This window comes from Rhea americana, unplaced genomic scaffold (genome assembly GCF_003343005.1).
Source record: "Rhea americana isolate MKP2758 unplaced genomic scaffold, rheAme1 scaffold_1, whole genome shotgun sequence".
Classification (NCBI taxonomy): Eukaryota; Metazoa; Chordata; class Aves; order Rheiformes; family Rheidae; genus Rhea; species Rhea americana.
In genome coordinates this window covers 5780268-5794776 of record NW_028185038.1, presented here as the reverse complement: position 1 = coordinate 5794776, position 14509 = coordinate 5780268, and the positions used below count along the sequence as shown (strand labels likewise).

The 14509-nt window shown below is 38.4% G+C and overlaps 1 protein-coding gene across 2 annotated transcripts in view; it reads right to left on the bottom strand.

Moving 5' to 3' along the window:
- ATXN7L1 (ataxin 7 like 1) overlaps positions 1 to 14478 on the bottom strand; it is a 122993-nt gene extending 108515 nt beyond the window's left edge. For both annotated transcript variants that reach the window (XM_085298046.1, XM_085298069.1), the window contains exon 1: positions 14368 to 14478. In XM_085298046.1, coding sequence (XP_085154172.1) covers positions 14368 to 14386 — 19 coding nt within the window. In that variant the 5' untranslated portion in view covers positions 14387 to 14478. The remainder of the gene's footprint in view (positions 1 to 14367) is intronic.
- Between the last annotated feature and the right edge of the window lie 31 nt (positions 14479 to 14509).

Here is a 14509-nt window from a genome sequence, read left to right as displayed (position 1 = left end):
ATGACCAACTTTATCTCTGTTTGTTTAGCAGAAAAAGATACTAATTTTTCACCTCAATTGCATAAGCTTTACATATATATACAMGTGGTGGAATGCACAAAATAGAAGCCTGCATTTTTACACAGAAAAAAATGAAAAGCAAAAGATTACACTGCAGTCATAATAGTTACCTAAATTAAAGCTACCTCGTTAAACTATTATTTCATTCAATAGTATCACGACACTCAGTCTGTTTTGCACTACAGAGTTCAGACGCACACTTGTAAATACACTTCTTGAGATACTAGGTGGTCACACTAGACTATTTTCAACAAAACCCACTTGGCACAATGCAAGATTGCTTTAGCTTTAGGCTGGAGGCAGTGTTCAACCAGAAAAAAGGCAGAGCTACAGGCTGGCAATGGAGGATTTGCTAGTGTTACAAATCTACCCACAGAGTAAAAATTAATTGCCAGTTACAACCTTCAATTGTTACTGGATCACCAGCTAGTTTCCCTTTCTATCTTAGGGGAAAAAAGAACTCAAGTACTATCATGAAATGTGTGGAAAAACTACTTCCACAAAAAACAAAAACAAAACAAAACAAAAATCAACAATCAACAAGGTAAGATTAGATCCTTTCCTGGTAAAGCATCCATGGTCCTCATGGGCACAATAAGTACAGAAAAGAAGATAAAGCTAGTTTTTCTGCATAGGAAAGAAACAAGCAAACCAGCTATCGGAGCAATAATATCAAGTTCTACTTTTAAGTAATTTTAAAATGAAAGAAAGACCAATATTTATGGTGCCTTGCTAAAATATGCTAGTGAAATATTGGTTTATTTCCTAGAATAAGAACTGGCCTACTCTCACAAGCTCAATTTGGGTGACATTAACCATTCTTTAGGAGAAGACTAACCTCGATGCTGTATCTTAAAAGATGACGCTTTGATCACTGCTTAATTTTAAATGAGCAAAATTTGGTGCCAGTGAGAGCACCATCTTTAGGAAACTGATTAACAGAGCACTAGTCACTGAAGTACACCAGGATCACTCACAGATAAAAGTAATGTGCTTTGGTCAAAAAGATATAAAAACAAATAACCCCAAAGCTCTGCCAACTCTATTCTCCCTGTAATTTTAAAATAAGGTATTGTTCCTTTCCCTGTCAAATGATTAGGTAGTAAAACATTTCAGTGGGAACTGTATTACACTTCTGTATTGGTATACAGAAGATTTTTTTAGAATTCTTCCACTTGACTGAAGTGCAGGCTGGGATCAAGCTTTTAACAGCAGCCACATTTGCATTCAAAGATCCYGTCACATACACACATTTCAATGATAAATGGATTAATTTCTGCACATAGCTGGTAGAAGACTTTGGTTACTGATAATGTTTACACATCATCTTTCATTGGAAAAAGTTGCAAACCTATCCATTCTCATGGTTTCTTCCCAATTCATTTGCTCCTTCTGCCTCTCACCACAGTGATATTCAGGTATGCTGCAGACATGAATCATGTATTTCATATCCTTCCTCTGGAACATTGTGTTTTTTTAAATCATTACTCAAGCAGCTATCTATATGACTTTGAACATAGGAAGTCTTTTCCAGACRTTATAAACATAACCTCAGAGCATTAAAATGAATAAGCTTTTAAAAGTACATTCTGTGTATTGTTCTCACGGCACTATGCTTGCACATGGTACCTWAGAAAACTGCCGCGAAAAGCCCACATTCAAGGGTTTGGATGTTCTCCTGAAATAAATTCAGACTTCAGTAGAATTTGGTCACAGCAGACAGATTTTAAGGATAGAAGGCTGTAACAAGAGTCAAAGCTGCTTAGAACTTCGTATCTCATTTAGCCTCTGAGCCTATGACATATGAGCAAATGGACATATAAAAACTAATTCAGAAGAAGGAGCAGCATGAAAGAAATGACAAATGCTGTTGCGTATACATCGTCTCAGTTTCTTTTCACTTTGTGGCTTAAAACTGGGGCATGATTCAAGAGAACAGACAAGAGTGAAGCCTAATAAAAAAGGGAATGCTTAAGGAGGCATGTTTAGGGAACAGGGTTAAACAAGATTAAGATTTATCTTTCAATGYTGATACCATTTTTTCAATGACAATTATAATTAGTTTCACTTTTCTTCCCCAATACAGTAAGACAATATTATAAAAAGAAAAGCTTTCTCTGTTGTGTTAAACAAATACTCTGTTTTCACTAGAAATCTGTTCTGTACACTACTTTTCTGTGTGTTACACTATCAGCTTTGATGCCTCCTTCCTCCACATCAACTAATTATTCTCTGCCTCCTTCAAATTCCTCCTTAAAACAGCTGCTTGCATGAATTTTTTTCAGCATTCATAGATAGATTTTTATGTCTTCACAACACAAACTGCTTATGGCTTTGTCTGAAGTACACTGCAAACTCTTTGGAATAAAGACCACATCATCTTATTTGTTTTTTTAAAACTACCATTCTTTTATGTTTCATAGCTATGCTCTATAGCATTTAAACACACAGTTAATTTCACATCCGCTTAGAGCTTTTCCAAATATATGTTCAGTAAAAATGAATTTAAAAAAACCCCCTCAAATTCAAAATAAACTCTCACCTRCTAGAAAAGCAATAAAGATTTACAATACCTTTGGTTTTGTCAAAGAACTTGGAAAACAAACAATAAGAATAGCAACAGGTATATTAAAAGGCAGGAAAATATAATAAAAACTGCAAACTGAAACTTCTAGATGCAGTCAATTTTTTTTTTTTGACAAATGAGAGACACCAAAATATTTAAAGCTGCCTTATCTCTTTTAAAATCTCAATACCTACAAGGCTTGCTAACACATCCTTATTGTGTTGTGAGATACGAGAATAGATGAAGAAAACTTTCATCAAGCACAGAATACACAAAGACTCTAGGGAAAATACAGACCTATACTTAGCTCACAACTTACATGTTTTCCCTCTATTTTTTCCTTATATTTTTCAATTACTACGCATTCAACTTCTCAGCATACTTGCCCAAGATCCTCCAAGTCGTTCAAAAAGCATGAAYAAATTAGAACCTAAAACTTTACAGTAGTGCACAAAAAATGCTGATGACTGAACTTCGCAAGACAAAGGGACAGGCAAGTTGCTTGGTAAGAGCAGGTAATGACTAAAACCTCCCAAGCTAAAGGATCAGCTCAATCCTCTTTGTAAAGCAGACAACTCTTTTCCCTGGCATTCTCTTCTTTTCTCTTTCCTTTCACAGATGTTTAGCTCTACCAGAGACATGAAAACCTGAGATTAACCCCTTAAACAGTGAGAAGTCATGTATCAGAAGTGACAACTATTCCACGTAACACCTCAAAATCATTAAGCCCCTCTTTCTCAGAAGAAAAAGATYCTGTACCATAAAGTCTGCCTGCCTGAAACAGGTAGACAGAAATGAGTTCGCTCTACCCTGCAAGACAAGCAAAAGCCAGTCATGACTGCAGTATTGTGCCCAAGCTCCGAGGATACACGCTGCTCTGTATGACTTAGCAGCCTGGGTTCACTCCACAATAATGTAATCATATGGCCTTATGTCGGCTCTGAGAGCAAGAAGTGTAAGTCAGTACCTCTGTGTGATGGATAAGGTAGACATACATTTACTTACAAAGCACTGTGAAGAACAGCTTTACTGAGCTAGAAACCAGCAAGCAAACTCTGCGTTCACATCCTTCAGGCCATGTGACAGATATGACCACTGACCAAAACACAGAACAGTTCTATTGCCTGAGCCATGGTTTACACACTCCCCTCCCTCCTTAGAGGAGGGGTGATGTCCTTTTGACTTCTCTAAAATCCTCCTCCTCCTCTTAAAAACTTGGTATTTTCTTGAAGACACCTTATGGATTCAAGCATAGAGTTGTCTGAGAGGCCAAACTGCCTGTAGTATCCAGTCATATCCAAACATGATCTTTCACTTAAAATTGTACAAAAGGCTGAACTGGCATATTCTGAATGACATCAGCTGTCACTCTTAGCACTGCCCATCATTCCCATCCCATTACTTATGATGGGCTCCACCTTCATCATGCAGCACACCTAGGACCTACCTCTTTCACAGTGATACAGTGTTTTCCCCCCTTCTGTTTYCACTCTTTTGCATGGTTTTTTTTGCATCTTTCTCCTACCTTAMGTCCAACTCTACCTGCCCGATCCTTTGCTCATCTTAAATATCCATTTTCTTTGTTTTATTCTTGTCTGTCCTAGAATCTGCAGTGGAAAAGGAAACCAGTCTGGAAATGAGGTTATTGCACATTCACTCTCTCCCTCTCCCGGCTGCTTACTAAACCGTGCCACTTCTCTAGTTGAGCTGAACCCACACCTGCAATTTCAGTTTTTGACTCACTCCTCAAACCTTTTCTGATATCCATTTCTTCCTCCACAACAGAATGCAAATATTTATTCTGAGAGAGACAGAAAAAAAAAATTCATGTTCTCTCTTTCTGCTCCCTTTCTCTTCCTTACAGCTCTCTCTTCTCCCTCCTATTATAGGTACAAATCACATCTGTCCAAATTCTTCCACTTGCCTCACTCACATCACCCGATTCCTCGTATCTCCTTTCTTACTTTTCTGCTCAGCTTCTCTCTCTCTCTCTCCTTGTAAGGGGCAGTTACACATCTCATCAGTCTTTCCTACGCTGGGAAATCTACCTCCGACTCCTCRCTTCTGTCCTTCTTTTGACTCCAAACTTATTATAAACTGTTTAATGACAATCTGCACTTGTCATTTGCATGCTCATCTCTACCTCCAACGTGAACGCTCTTCAGCTGTCCCTTGCTCTCCATTGAAACTGTTTTCACTAAAATGTCTAAAACAACTCTTGCTATTGCAGCATCATTTCCATTCTCTGTAAGCCTTACCCATGTTTCATAAAAACCAGATTTCTCCTCAAAAGCATTCTCCTTTTCCAACTACCACAATTCTACCTTCTYCCACTTCCCTTCCTCCCTGTAATGATTCCTTCACTTGTCACTGGAAGGCCCCTTATTCCCTCTTCATCTTCTGTTAGGTCCTYACCAAGATACAGCTTTTGCCCTTCCTTTATCTCTGGGAATTTAATCCATAATTTCAGTTCCTAAGGAGACAGGTCTCACATAGAATAGATCCATGTCTAAACAAAAACCTCAGCCTATCGTTCTGACATCTCTTGTCATTGAGTAACTGTCAGCTTCAGCTCAATACAGCTAGAACAGAACTTAGATCTCACCTCTCCCACCCTCCTTTCTCCATCTCCTTTCTTGATCACTGTGGACAGCATTATCATTTTGCCCATCATTCAGATATGAAAACCTGTCATCCCTGACAATGACTTTTCTCTTGGTTCATTTACTCAGGCTACATCTACATCTAAGTGATTCTTCCTGTCTTATACTCTTACGATAAAAATCTTTAAGCACCTTCAGAGCTAAAGCTCTGGGCCAGGCCTTCCTCTCACATTAGTTACTACTATGCAATTTTCCTCTTTGGCACTCACAAACACTATCCTTCTTGTTCACTGTTCCAAAAGCTGGTTTTTCTATCTTGACATACYGATCTATCACTACTCTTTGCAACCTTCTATATACAATCCTCCATTTTAACTTTAAATGCTATAAACATCTCATCTTTGCTTTCCAGGCTTCTCTGTCCTACCTATACCATACTCTCTACACAGTGCTTGCTGTCACATCATTTGATCTCATTTCTAGTTGGTTCACAAAGTCAGTACTCATTTATAAATAACAAATAAAAGTCTATACTTTATTTAGGCCAACTTTCACATTTATGTAAGGATATCTCCCAAGCACTTGCAAAGCTACTTCACTACCCTCCGAACATCATCTTAAAGCTTTCCTTTCCACAGTTCTAACAAAAGATCATTAGGCTACTAGTGTACAGTTAACTACCTATTGTGTTGAGCAATTATGTACTTTTGTTCATCAATACTAAACTCCTACTTTCTCATGTACTAAAATCATTAACTCTCTAGGACACAACAATTTAACACACATATATACACACACATACTCACTCATATACACACATACTCACACAACCCCTCCCTCTGCTGGCAGAGCATACAATAATGTCTAGCCCATGACGGGACTGCTAGGCATTAGGATCAAACAAATCATAATATTCTTAATCTTCTTAATCATTGCAGGAACAGATGAATAACTTATGCTCATCCAGATAATTGTCCTAACACAACTGATTTCATTATCAACCCTAAATAAACAAGGTTTTGGCTCTGTCAACACTTGTGGCAGTTTGGCTTCAACAGACTTTCCAGATTTATATCACTACTAGCATCCTATCTCAATGAGGCATAGCTAAGAGGAGCATCAAAAACAACTGGAGATGCTAACTACCACAGACAATCTACCTAACCTGCACATGTGGTCAGCATAAAGGCCACTGAGGGCAGAATACCTACCAGAGATGAAAAGCATATAATGAAATACATTTCTGTAAGTCTCTGCTTCCATTTTGATCATTTCAGCTCACAAGAATGACAGGCTACAAATCACCTTCTTCTGCTACTGAAGAGGTCCCACTCATCCAGTTTTGTCTTGGTGGACAAGGTACTTTTTATTTTACTCCAACAAATATTGCAACAATTCTTAAAATCATGTTAGCAAGGTCCAATCTGAATATAACTTAAAATTTGCAGAGACTCTAGCCCCTGTGTGTGCTCCACTGAGTATCAGAAAAAGAATTATAAACACAACAAGCTAAGAAAAAAAAATCACCACACAGAATCAGCCCCCACGAACTCCCACCCTTTGCCAGTCATTCTTACATCCTGAAGTTTCTTCATCAGTCTTTCTCTCTCCTCTGTCTCTTCAGCTGAAAACCTGCTCTAAGAGAACGGAAAGGGAAGCAAGCCTAAGCCCCGGTGTACTGCGTGCAGCTCTGTCACAATGCAACTGCTTCCGTTTTACAGATGATTCAGTAGGRGCCTGGGGATTAAGCGAACTGTGCTACACAAACTGGTACCAGCAGAACCTAGAACTTTTGTCTTTGAGTTCTGTGCTACTTCTAGCAGAGGCCCTTTTTGATCTGGGAGAATTCCACTTTTTTTCTCCAACACATTTTCTTCTAAACACCCACATATACAAACACCAAAAAGCAGTAAGACCAAGCAATTTGTAATTGCTGTCAATAATACAAAAAACCGGAAGATGTGTTGGGCTTATGGGCTGTATTATAAATATACTTTAGTAAAATATAAAAGGAAATTGCATAATGTCAAAAATAAGACATCTCTATTTCCTTTAAGACCAAGAGCAATCAGGAAGCCCACCATTCCAGCAACATCAGTGCCTTTAATGTACAACTTTTAACAAGTTATAACAAGTTAGCAGTCCCTTAAATCAATCAATCACAGAAAAAGGAACATAAAAAAGGAAAAGAACTGATGCATGAAATTGTTGTTTTTTTCTGCCCCATATATGTCTTAAGTAACCATCTTGGATCTCATCTTCAATCTGAGTCAGCTTAGACAGCTGCACAACACTAAGCTAAAACGAACAAAACCAGATCACTCTCGGACTACTCAGGCTCTCTTCCTCATCCAGGAAGAGGACCATCAGACTCCTTGCTATAGACTTGTTGAGAAACCTCTGCCAAACACCTTTAACTTGCTTTACTATAGCATTACTCACAGGTTCTCTGTCATGCAAATTACCTTAAGACACTAGTTCCTGACATCCTGCATTACTAACTCCTGAATCAGATGTTCAACTTGGTGCAGAAGTACTTCAGTTGCCCTTCAATTTGGATGCTATACACTTAAAGAGAGACCCAGTAAGCCAATATTAATCCACACTCATGGAAACTGAACATCCTGTTTGCTAATTACTCCAAAATCACTCTTAACAGCAAGGTGGAGCATTTCTACAACCTTACAGTGGAGTTTGCTCTTTGGAATACCTGTATCTGCACACTATTCCTTCTGAAGGTGATCCCCACCAGCAGTGGTACAGTGTTAGAAATCTAAACTTTCACTGAGACTACCAAAAATTTAACCCATCTGCTACAAGAGTCCTGTAATCGATTACTTAGGAAAAAAGTTTACAATACTGTTTTGATTACAGGATTTTCCACTGCTCCCACCTCATATATCTTAGCTTTWGTTAGAAGACTAACATCTGCATACTGGTAAAACAGAACCTGACGACATCCTCCTTAGGTTATTATTAATCTCACATTAGGCTTTTAATTAAGAACAAAAGGCCCATTTCAAGGAATTCTTTTCCACAGTGGCACAGGCTTCAACTCTTGTCTCATCTAGTGTTTCTTTATACATGAAAACCTATACTTTGTCTATAAACTATTAATCATGTACACAGGCAGATCAATAAGAAAACACACACACACATTTGTCTCCAGATCTCAATCAAAAGTAGATACAACAGTTAGCACACTTTTTGTGGTGACAACAGGGCTAAGGGTGCGTGTTAGTCAATGTATGTCATTTCTTCCTCTCAAGACCTGCTATAAATTGCAGTGAGTAAAGGAATGTCAAGACAAATCTTTAGAACCAATGCTGTCAGTTGACAGAAGATCATACACGGGCTCCCTGCTATACAAAAAAACACCCAAAACAAGCAAACAAAAAACTCCTAAACTAATTATGAACTAACCTCTTCAAAATAATTGATGTGCAAATACAGAGAAATAAACCCAAATTCTATCAAAATGTGTGCCAGGCCAAAGACTTTTCTCCCACGGATTAAGGGAATCCTAAAGACTACATTCTTATCTATCCTATGGGCATATTTTGATCTTAATAAAATAAGAAAAGACAATTAAATAACCTTATGTTGCTGAAAAAAGTTGGCTAGTGAGTTAAAAGAAGTTGTCAGCACAGTTGTCATATTTCTTTCAACTGCCAATCACAAGGACAACCTAAATAAAAAATAGAAACTTTCTAGTATCTTAGGATAAATTTTAGAGACTAGTCATATAACAAAGCATTTTTAAAAAGTCATTTCTAGAACAACAGTTTCAAAAAAGTCAAAATCCACCTGATTCCACAAGTAGAATTGCTGATCAGAGAACATAACCACTAGTCCACTCTTTCTCTCACTGTGGGCTGACGAGCTAAAGGACACAGACTCCAGGTTTCAGAAAGTAACTATGCAACTATGATGCTAAACTACAATTCTGACTAAATCTCTGGGCTCTATCATAACACTATCCTATCACCCAACCATTATGTAATATGTTTCATGCTTCGTCTTTTCCCACTCCTGAAGACACATTAACTGAGGCTACAGCCACAACCAGGAGTTGTCCCCCTCCCCCCACCTTGGCAGAAGCTATGCATAGAAAAATAAAATAAAAAATATATTGGAGCCAGATGAACATACACTGAATTGATCAGCATTTAAACACCAAAACACAGTCCATTTAATCCCACTGTCATGCCTCATCCTAAAGACATCCTCCCCTACACACACTGGGGCTTTTGCTCATTATTCCCAGCAAATGACAAGAAAAGTTTCTCTGGACAACAGTGACAGTTCTGTATCTGCCAATTCTCAGCTCTTTCACTCATTAACCTCCACCTGAATATTTTATCTGTTTAAGAACCAGCATCTCTGGAAGACCTGATGGGCTTAAAGGGAAGAGAAGGAAAATTACACAACAATCACTCCTCTCCTCTGCCTGCTGGGGAAAAACAAAACAAAAAACAMACACACACATCAACCCAGGTGATCCAAATTTGATAACTTCTTTCTTTCTGGCTATGTGTTTAAACTTCATCATCATTTTTTCTCCTTCTCAGCCCTTCCCAACACTCCCCACCACCACAAGAAGATGAAAGATGAAGGTGGCTATGAAAGAAAGGAAAAACAAGAATGTTTTATTCTTAAGTTTTGTTTGATATGTTTTTAAAGGAGACAAACAGCACCATCCACAAACCACTAGTAAACAAAAGAAAATCAAATCCTATGCCTATGCTTACATTAACCAGCTGTTTTTGTCTTCTTTTCTTTCACAATCTCCTCATAATTTTAGTTCTTTTTCTTCCTTTTGCTTTTCACATAGCAGATTGTTGTACTCTATATCCTTTTTTTCTGCAAAAATGCTCCCTGACATCTCCCAATCTCCTTCACTTCTTATTCTTCCAAGAATGATAAAATCATCAAGTTTTTTTTTCTGGAAAAGAAAAAAAATACTTAAAACTAATTAGTATCCTGCTAATTTGTTCTGATGTTGCCAGAGCATTTCCCAAAAGCAAAACAAAACAACTTTCCTCTAGATATTTACCTGGAAAGTCAAAAATGAAAAATACACTGGAAACACCTAACCCTTCATCTAAATTTATTTTTAAATTATTCAGTAGATTTAAAACTGCAGTTTGCATATCTAGTCATCAAGTAAAATGGTCAAGTTTGGAGCTGTRCAATAGTGATAAATAAAACCTTAAATTTTAATATGATGTCAGAAAAATAGAGTGGATTTTTTTATGTAACATCCTTCATGCTAAACAATAATGAATCAGGATAGTTAGTGAAAAGATTCTCTAAGACAAAACACACACAGCATCAGATTGAGACCTCAATAATACAAACCCACTGAACTGAGAAACTGAAGTTGACTATGACACTGAGTACCCAGATATAGATCTAAATCCCACAGGTCATATTTAACCCTGCTGTAGTTAGTGAAGATAAACAGGCTATCTTTCACTCCTCTGTAGCCAGCGCCTGCCTAGAAATACTCCCAGCACTTAATGCTGCGCATTTGCTAAAGCGAGTACGTCCGCGTGTGTGTGTGTATACAAATACATACATATAAATATATATGTATACATACACACACATATATATATGTGTATGTGTAAATTCTGTAAGACATACTATTTTCCTAAACATGGTATAAAGTAAAACATTTGCCTTCAAAATTAATCTAAGATCAGTRAGAGGTTATTATAGACATAGTGATCTTCTAGTATCAGTCTCAGTCATGCAGTTACTGTGAGCTTTTACAGCACATAACGTACAGCAAAAAGGAGTCTAAATTTATTTGATAAGTTATCTACAAGAAAATCTTCAGTTCTTCAAATATGCCATTCAATGTTTAAGAATTCAATATAAATTCCAAATATTGCTCCAACTCTGATAACCCCTGTTTTAGCTAAGCTGGTTGGTTGGTAGTGATTTGTCAGATAAGTTACACAATACTGCTTCTGCTTCCTGATTAGATAAGCAGATAAGTTTTTCTGGCGCACGTATTTATGCATAAAATTTTTCATTTTCTGTGAACATTTGCAACTTTGTAATCCCCTCTCCACAAATCTGTATGTCACCAAAAGTCAGCCACGGTCATACTGCATCCACTAAAGGAAAAAATAAGTGCATAAAATAACATAAAATAAAAAAAAGAAACAAAATAAATTCTGTATGGAATTGTATACAGAAAGCAATTCCATCTATCAAACTGATCAAACGTTCAGGGAACTCCCCTCTCTCTGTACAGCCTATATATACACTGTAGAATAAAGAAAAGCAGTAAACAATCTCTTTCTTCCCTGAAGATGGGGCAGAGTAGGCACACGGCCTCAGCGCGTCTCTTGCGTTACAGAAATGAACAGCATGGCTGGACTGCGAGCCCTGTGCCCAGAGATCAGCTAAAAAATATCAAGCACTCTGGACATGGAGATTTGACAGTGATTCTCCTCCCCACTATCACAGGGCAATGCTGGCTCCTGGGTCAGAGCCTGGGCCAACAGGAGGAGGAAGCACAGGCCATCATGCCAAGCACACGCAGTGCACAACCAGAAATGAGGCAGCAATGCAGGGAAAAAGCTGGCTGGAAGYAATTTTTAACATCTGGTTCTACAAAACCAAAATGAACTACCTTGCCATAGTCTGGAGGAGACCAGCTGACTTTCCACCCCTTTCACCACACTCCTCTACGAACAGTTCCCCTAGTCTCACAGGGCCCCTTGCCCAACTGCTTAAAGTGAAAAGCCATATAAATTTGATCATATTGACTAAAGTTGACAAAACCCAGATAAATATTACAAAAAGTGAATGGGATGAGATTAATCTTTACTAAATGGGACAGTAATTTCTAATACCTGAAGTGTTAACTCAAGTTAACTTTTACAGGTAAAGTCCAATTTTTGTAAGATACTACTTACTCTCTCCCGGCATCACAAATGGCAAAAGTAAGCCTACTCAAGCATATGTGAGTACAGAGAAAAATGAGTTTGGTATAAAAACCTACCACGATCACAACCTTGGTCTATTAACAACTCCCCCCACAAAAGAACAAAACAACATCTCACACAACAGATGTATGCAAGATGAGAATAAGCACACAAGTGTTYCTGCAAATATGTCAGCAATGTTTTCCGTAGGCAAATCCAGCTCTTCAAATTTTTCCCCACCTTTTTAACAAGGACAGTGAAGCTTCAGGGAAGATTCACCAGGGTGTTCAGATACACAGATGGGTGTGGTGGAAGCACCTGTATTAACAGACTGCTTAAGTGAATACAGTAGCAGTATTTCAACATGTACTAATTTATTCAAACGTCTTGAAAGTTCTTTCTAAAATAATCCAAAGCAAGTTACTACTTGGAAGTAATAAAATTCCTAAAGTGTTTTATTTTCTGAATATAACTGTCATTTTTTTTACTGTACAATTAAATATTATAAAAGCTAATAAATACTTCCCTTCTGCCACTATCGTAATTTCAGCAATGAAGTTAAAAACATCATTTGGAAATAATTTTTCTGGATAAAACGTTTAAGAAGATTTCATTTGGCGAAGTCTCTACCCACCCCAGAAAACAAACAGTGACAGACTACAGCTGACAGTCTATACTGAATCATTCTAGAAAACAATTTGCATATTAGATATGACTAATTAGTAGTGATGCTCTTCAATCTTTATGTCTCAAGTAACTTTATAATAAGAATTTGTATTCGAGGACTTGAGAGAGCAAAACAGTTCATCTCAACAAATTAAACTCCTTATGGAAGCCAAGCTCTAATAGTAAGATTTTTGTCCAATTATTTCTGAATAAAGAGTATGCTCAGTATCACTGATAAAAGCACAAACTGTTTTTGAGCCTTGAACCTTTTACCTGTAAAGGAACCACATTAAAATCCCAGTTCTGCCTCTTAATTTTTTTTCAGGCTGGCACAGTAGGAGTACAGGCAAGTTCAAGATGAAAGGCAGGAACATAATCAAGCTTGGGATCTCTGTAAAGATCTTTCAAAACTGAAGTTTTATGGTATTTTAATATGATTTATTTAATGTGTACTTTACGTGATTTTGTAGTTTAACACACAGATTTATGTTACTGATTTAATTCTCAAGACCTTGTTTTGAAAACACGGTACTCAGTTAAGTTGCCAATATGCTCAAAATAAACCCAGATATAATGACAACTGTCATACAATAAGAACCTTAACATCATTCAGAATATATGTTATGACACTGAATGTAATAGTGGGATTTCTCTCAGCATCAGTATCTCGCACAGGAGTTTCACTATGATGGGGTTATTCTTTATGAACCAACTTCACAAGTATTTCTTGTGACACAGAGGTCATAAGCGTGTTAAGAAAGTGTTCAAAGAGACAAATAGAAAGCTACATAAAAATACATCCCACATCGTTCTACTAGTTTTGTTATGTGTTCCTCCAGCACGACATTAGCAATACGCATCACAAGAAGTGTGTCAATTTGATTTGCCCACATTCACCATTAAAGTTTCTCCTTTAGCAACTGACGGACCTAYGTCAAGTACGGCGTACCTGCAAATACTATTAGCTGGAAACTGATTGTTTGTATTTATGGTACCAGAAAACCTGATGACCCAAATGACCTATTACACTGGGTTTTGCACAAGATGCTTGACTCGGGCTAACCTAAGGCAATCGTAGACGCTGGCTGCTCAGTTGAGAGTAAGCCACGCTCACCAGCGAGAACGAAAGACAAAAACGGAACCTGCGCTAAGGTGGATGGACGCGAAGACTGTAACAGGCCGCTGCTTTTTGAGGGAGTAACAGTGTTTTTAATGCGGTKGCCAACGATAACGTGACGCTGAAAGCTGACGCGCAGGTTTATACGATTACCTCCGCACAGAAGCGAAGGACACGTCGCACCAAGAAGGGACAAGAGTCCTCCAAGAAGAAAAAAAAATAAATAATAAAAAAAAAATCCAATATGGCCACTGACGTGCAGTTGTCTTTTGCCTTGAACTCGCCCCTCGCCGCCGCGCCCCGTACACCTGTTATGCTCGCACTTGCCCAGAAGTTGCCGCGGCGAGGGGCGCAGCGCGGGGCTCCGCCCGGGCGCGCAGGTAGCGCGGCGCCCCCGCACTAGCCGCTTACCTTCCTTGCTGAGCCTCATCACCTCCCTGCTCTTCGCGCCCTCCTTTCCAGCCTCCTCCAGCTCCACACCTGCGGAGGAGAAGCACAGTCAGGCGGCGCCGCCGGCCGGCGCTTATTGTCTGCGGCGGGCGGCCCGCGCGGG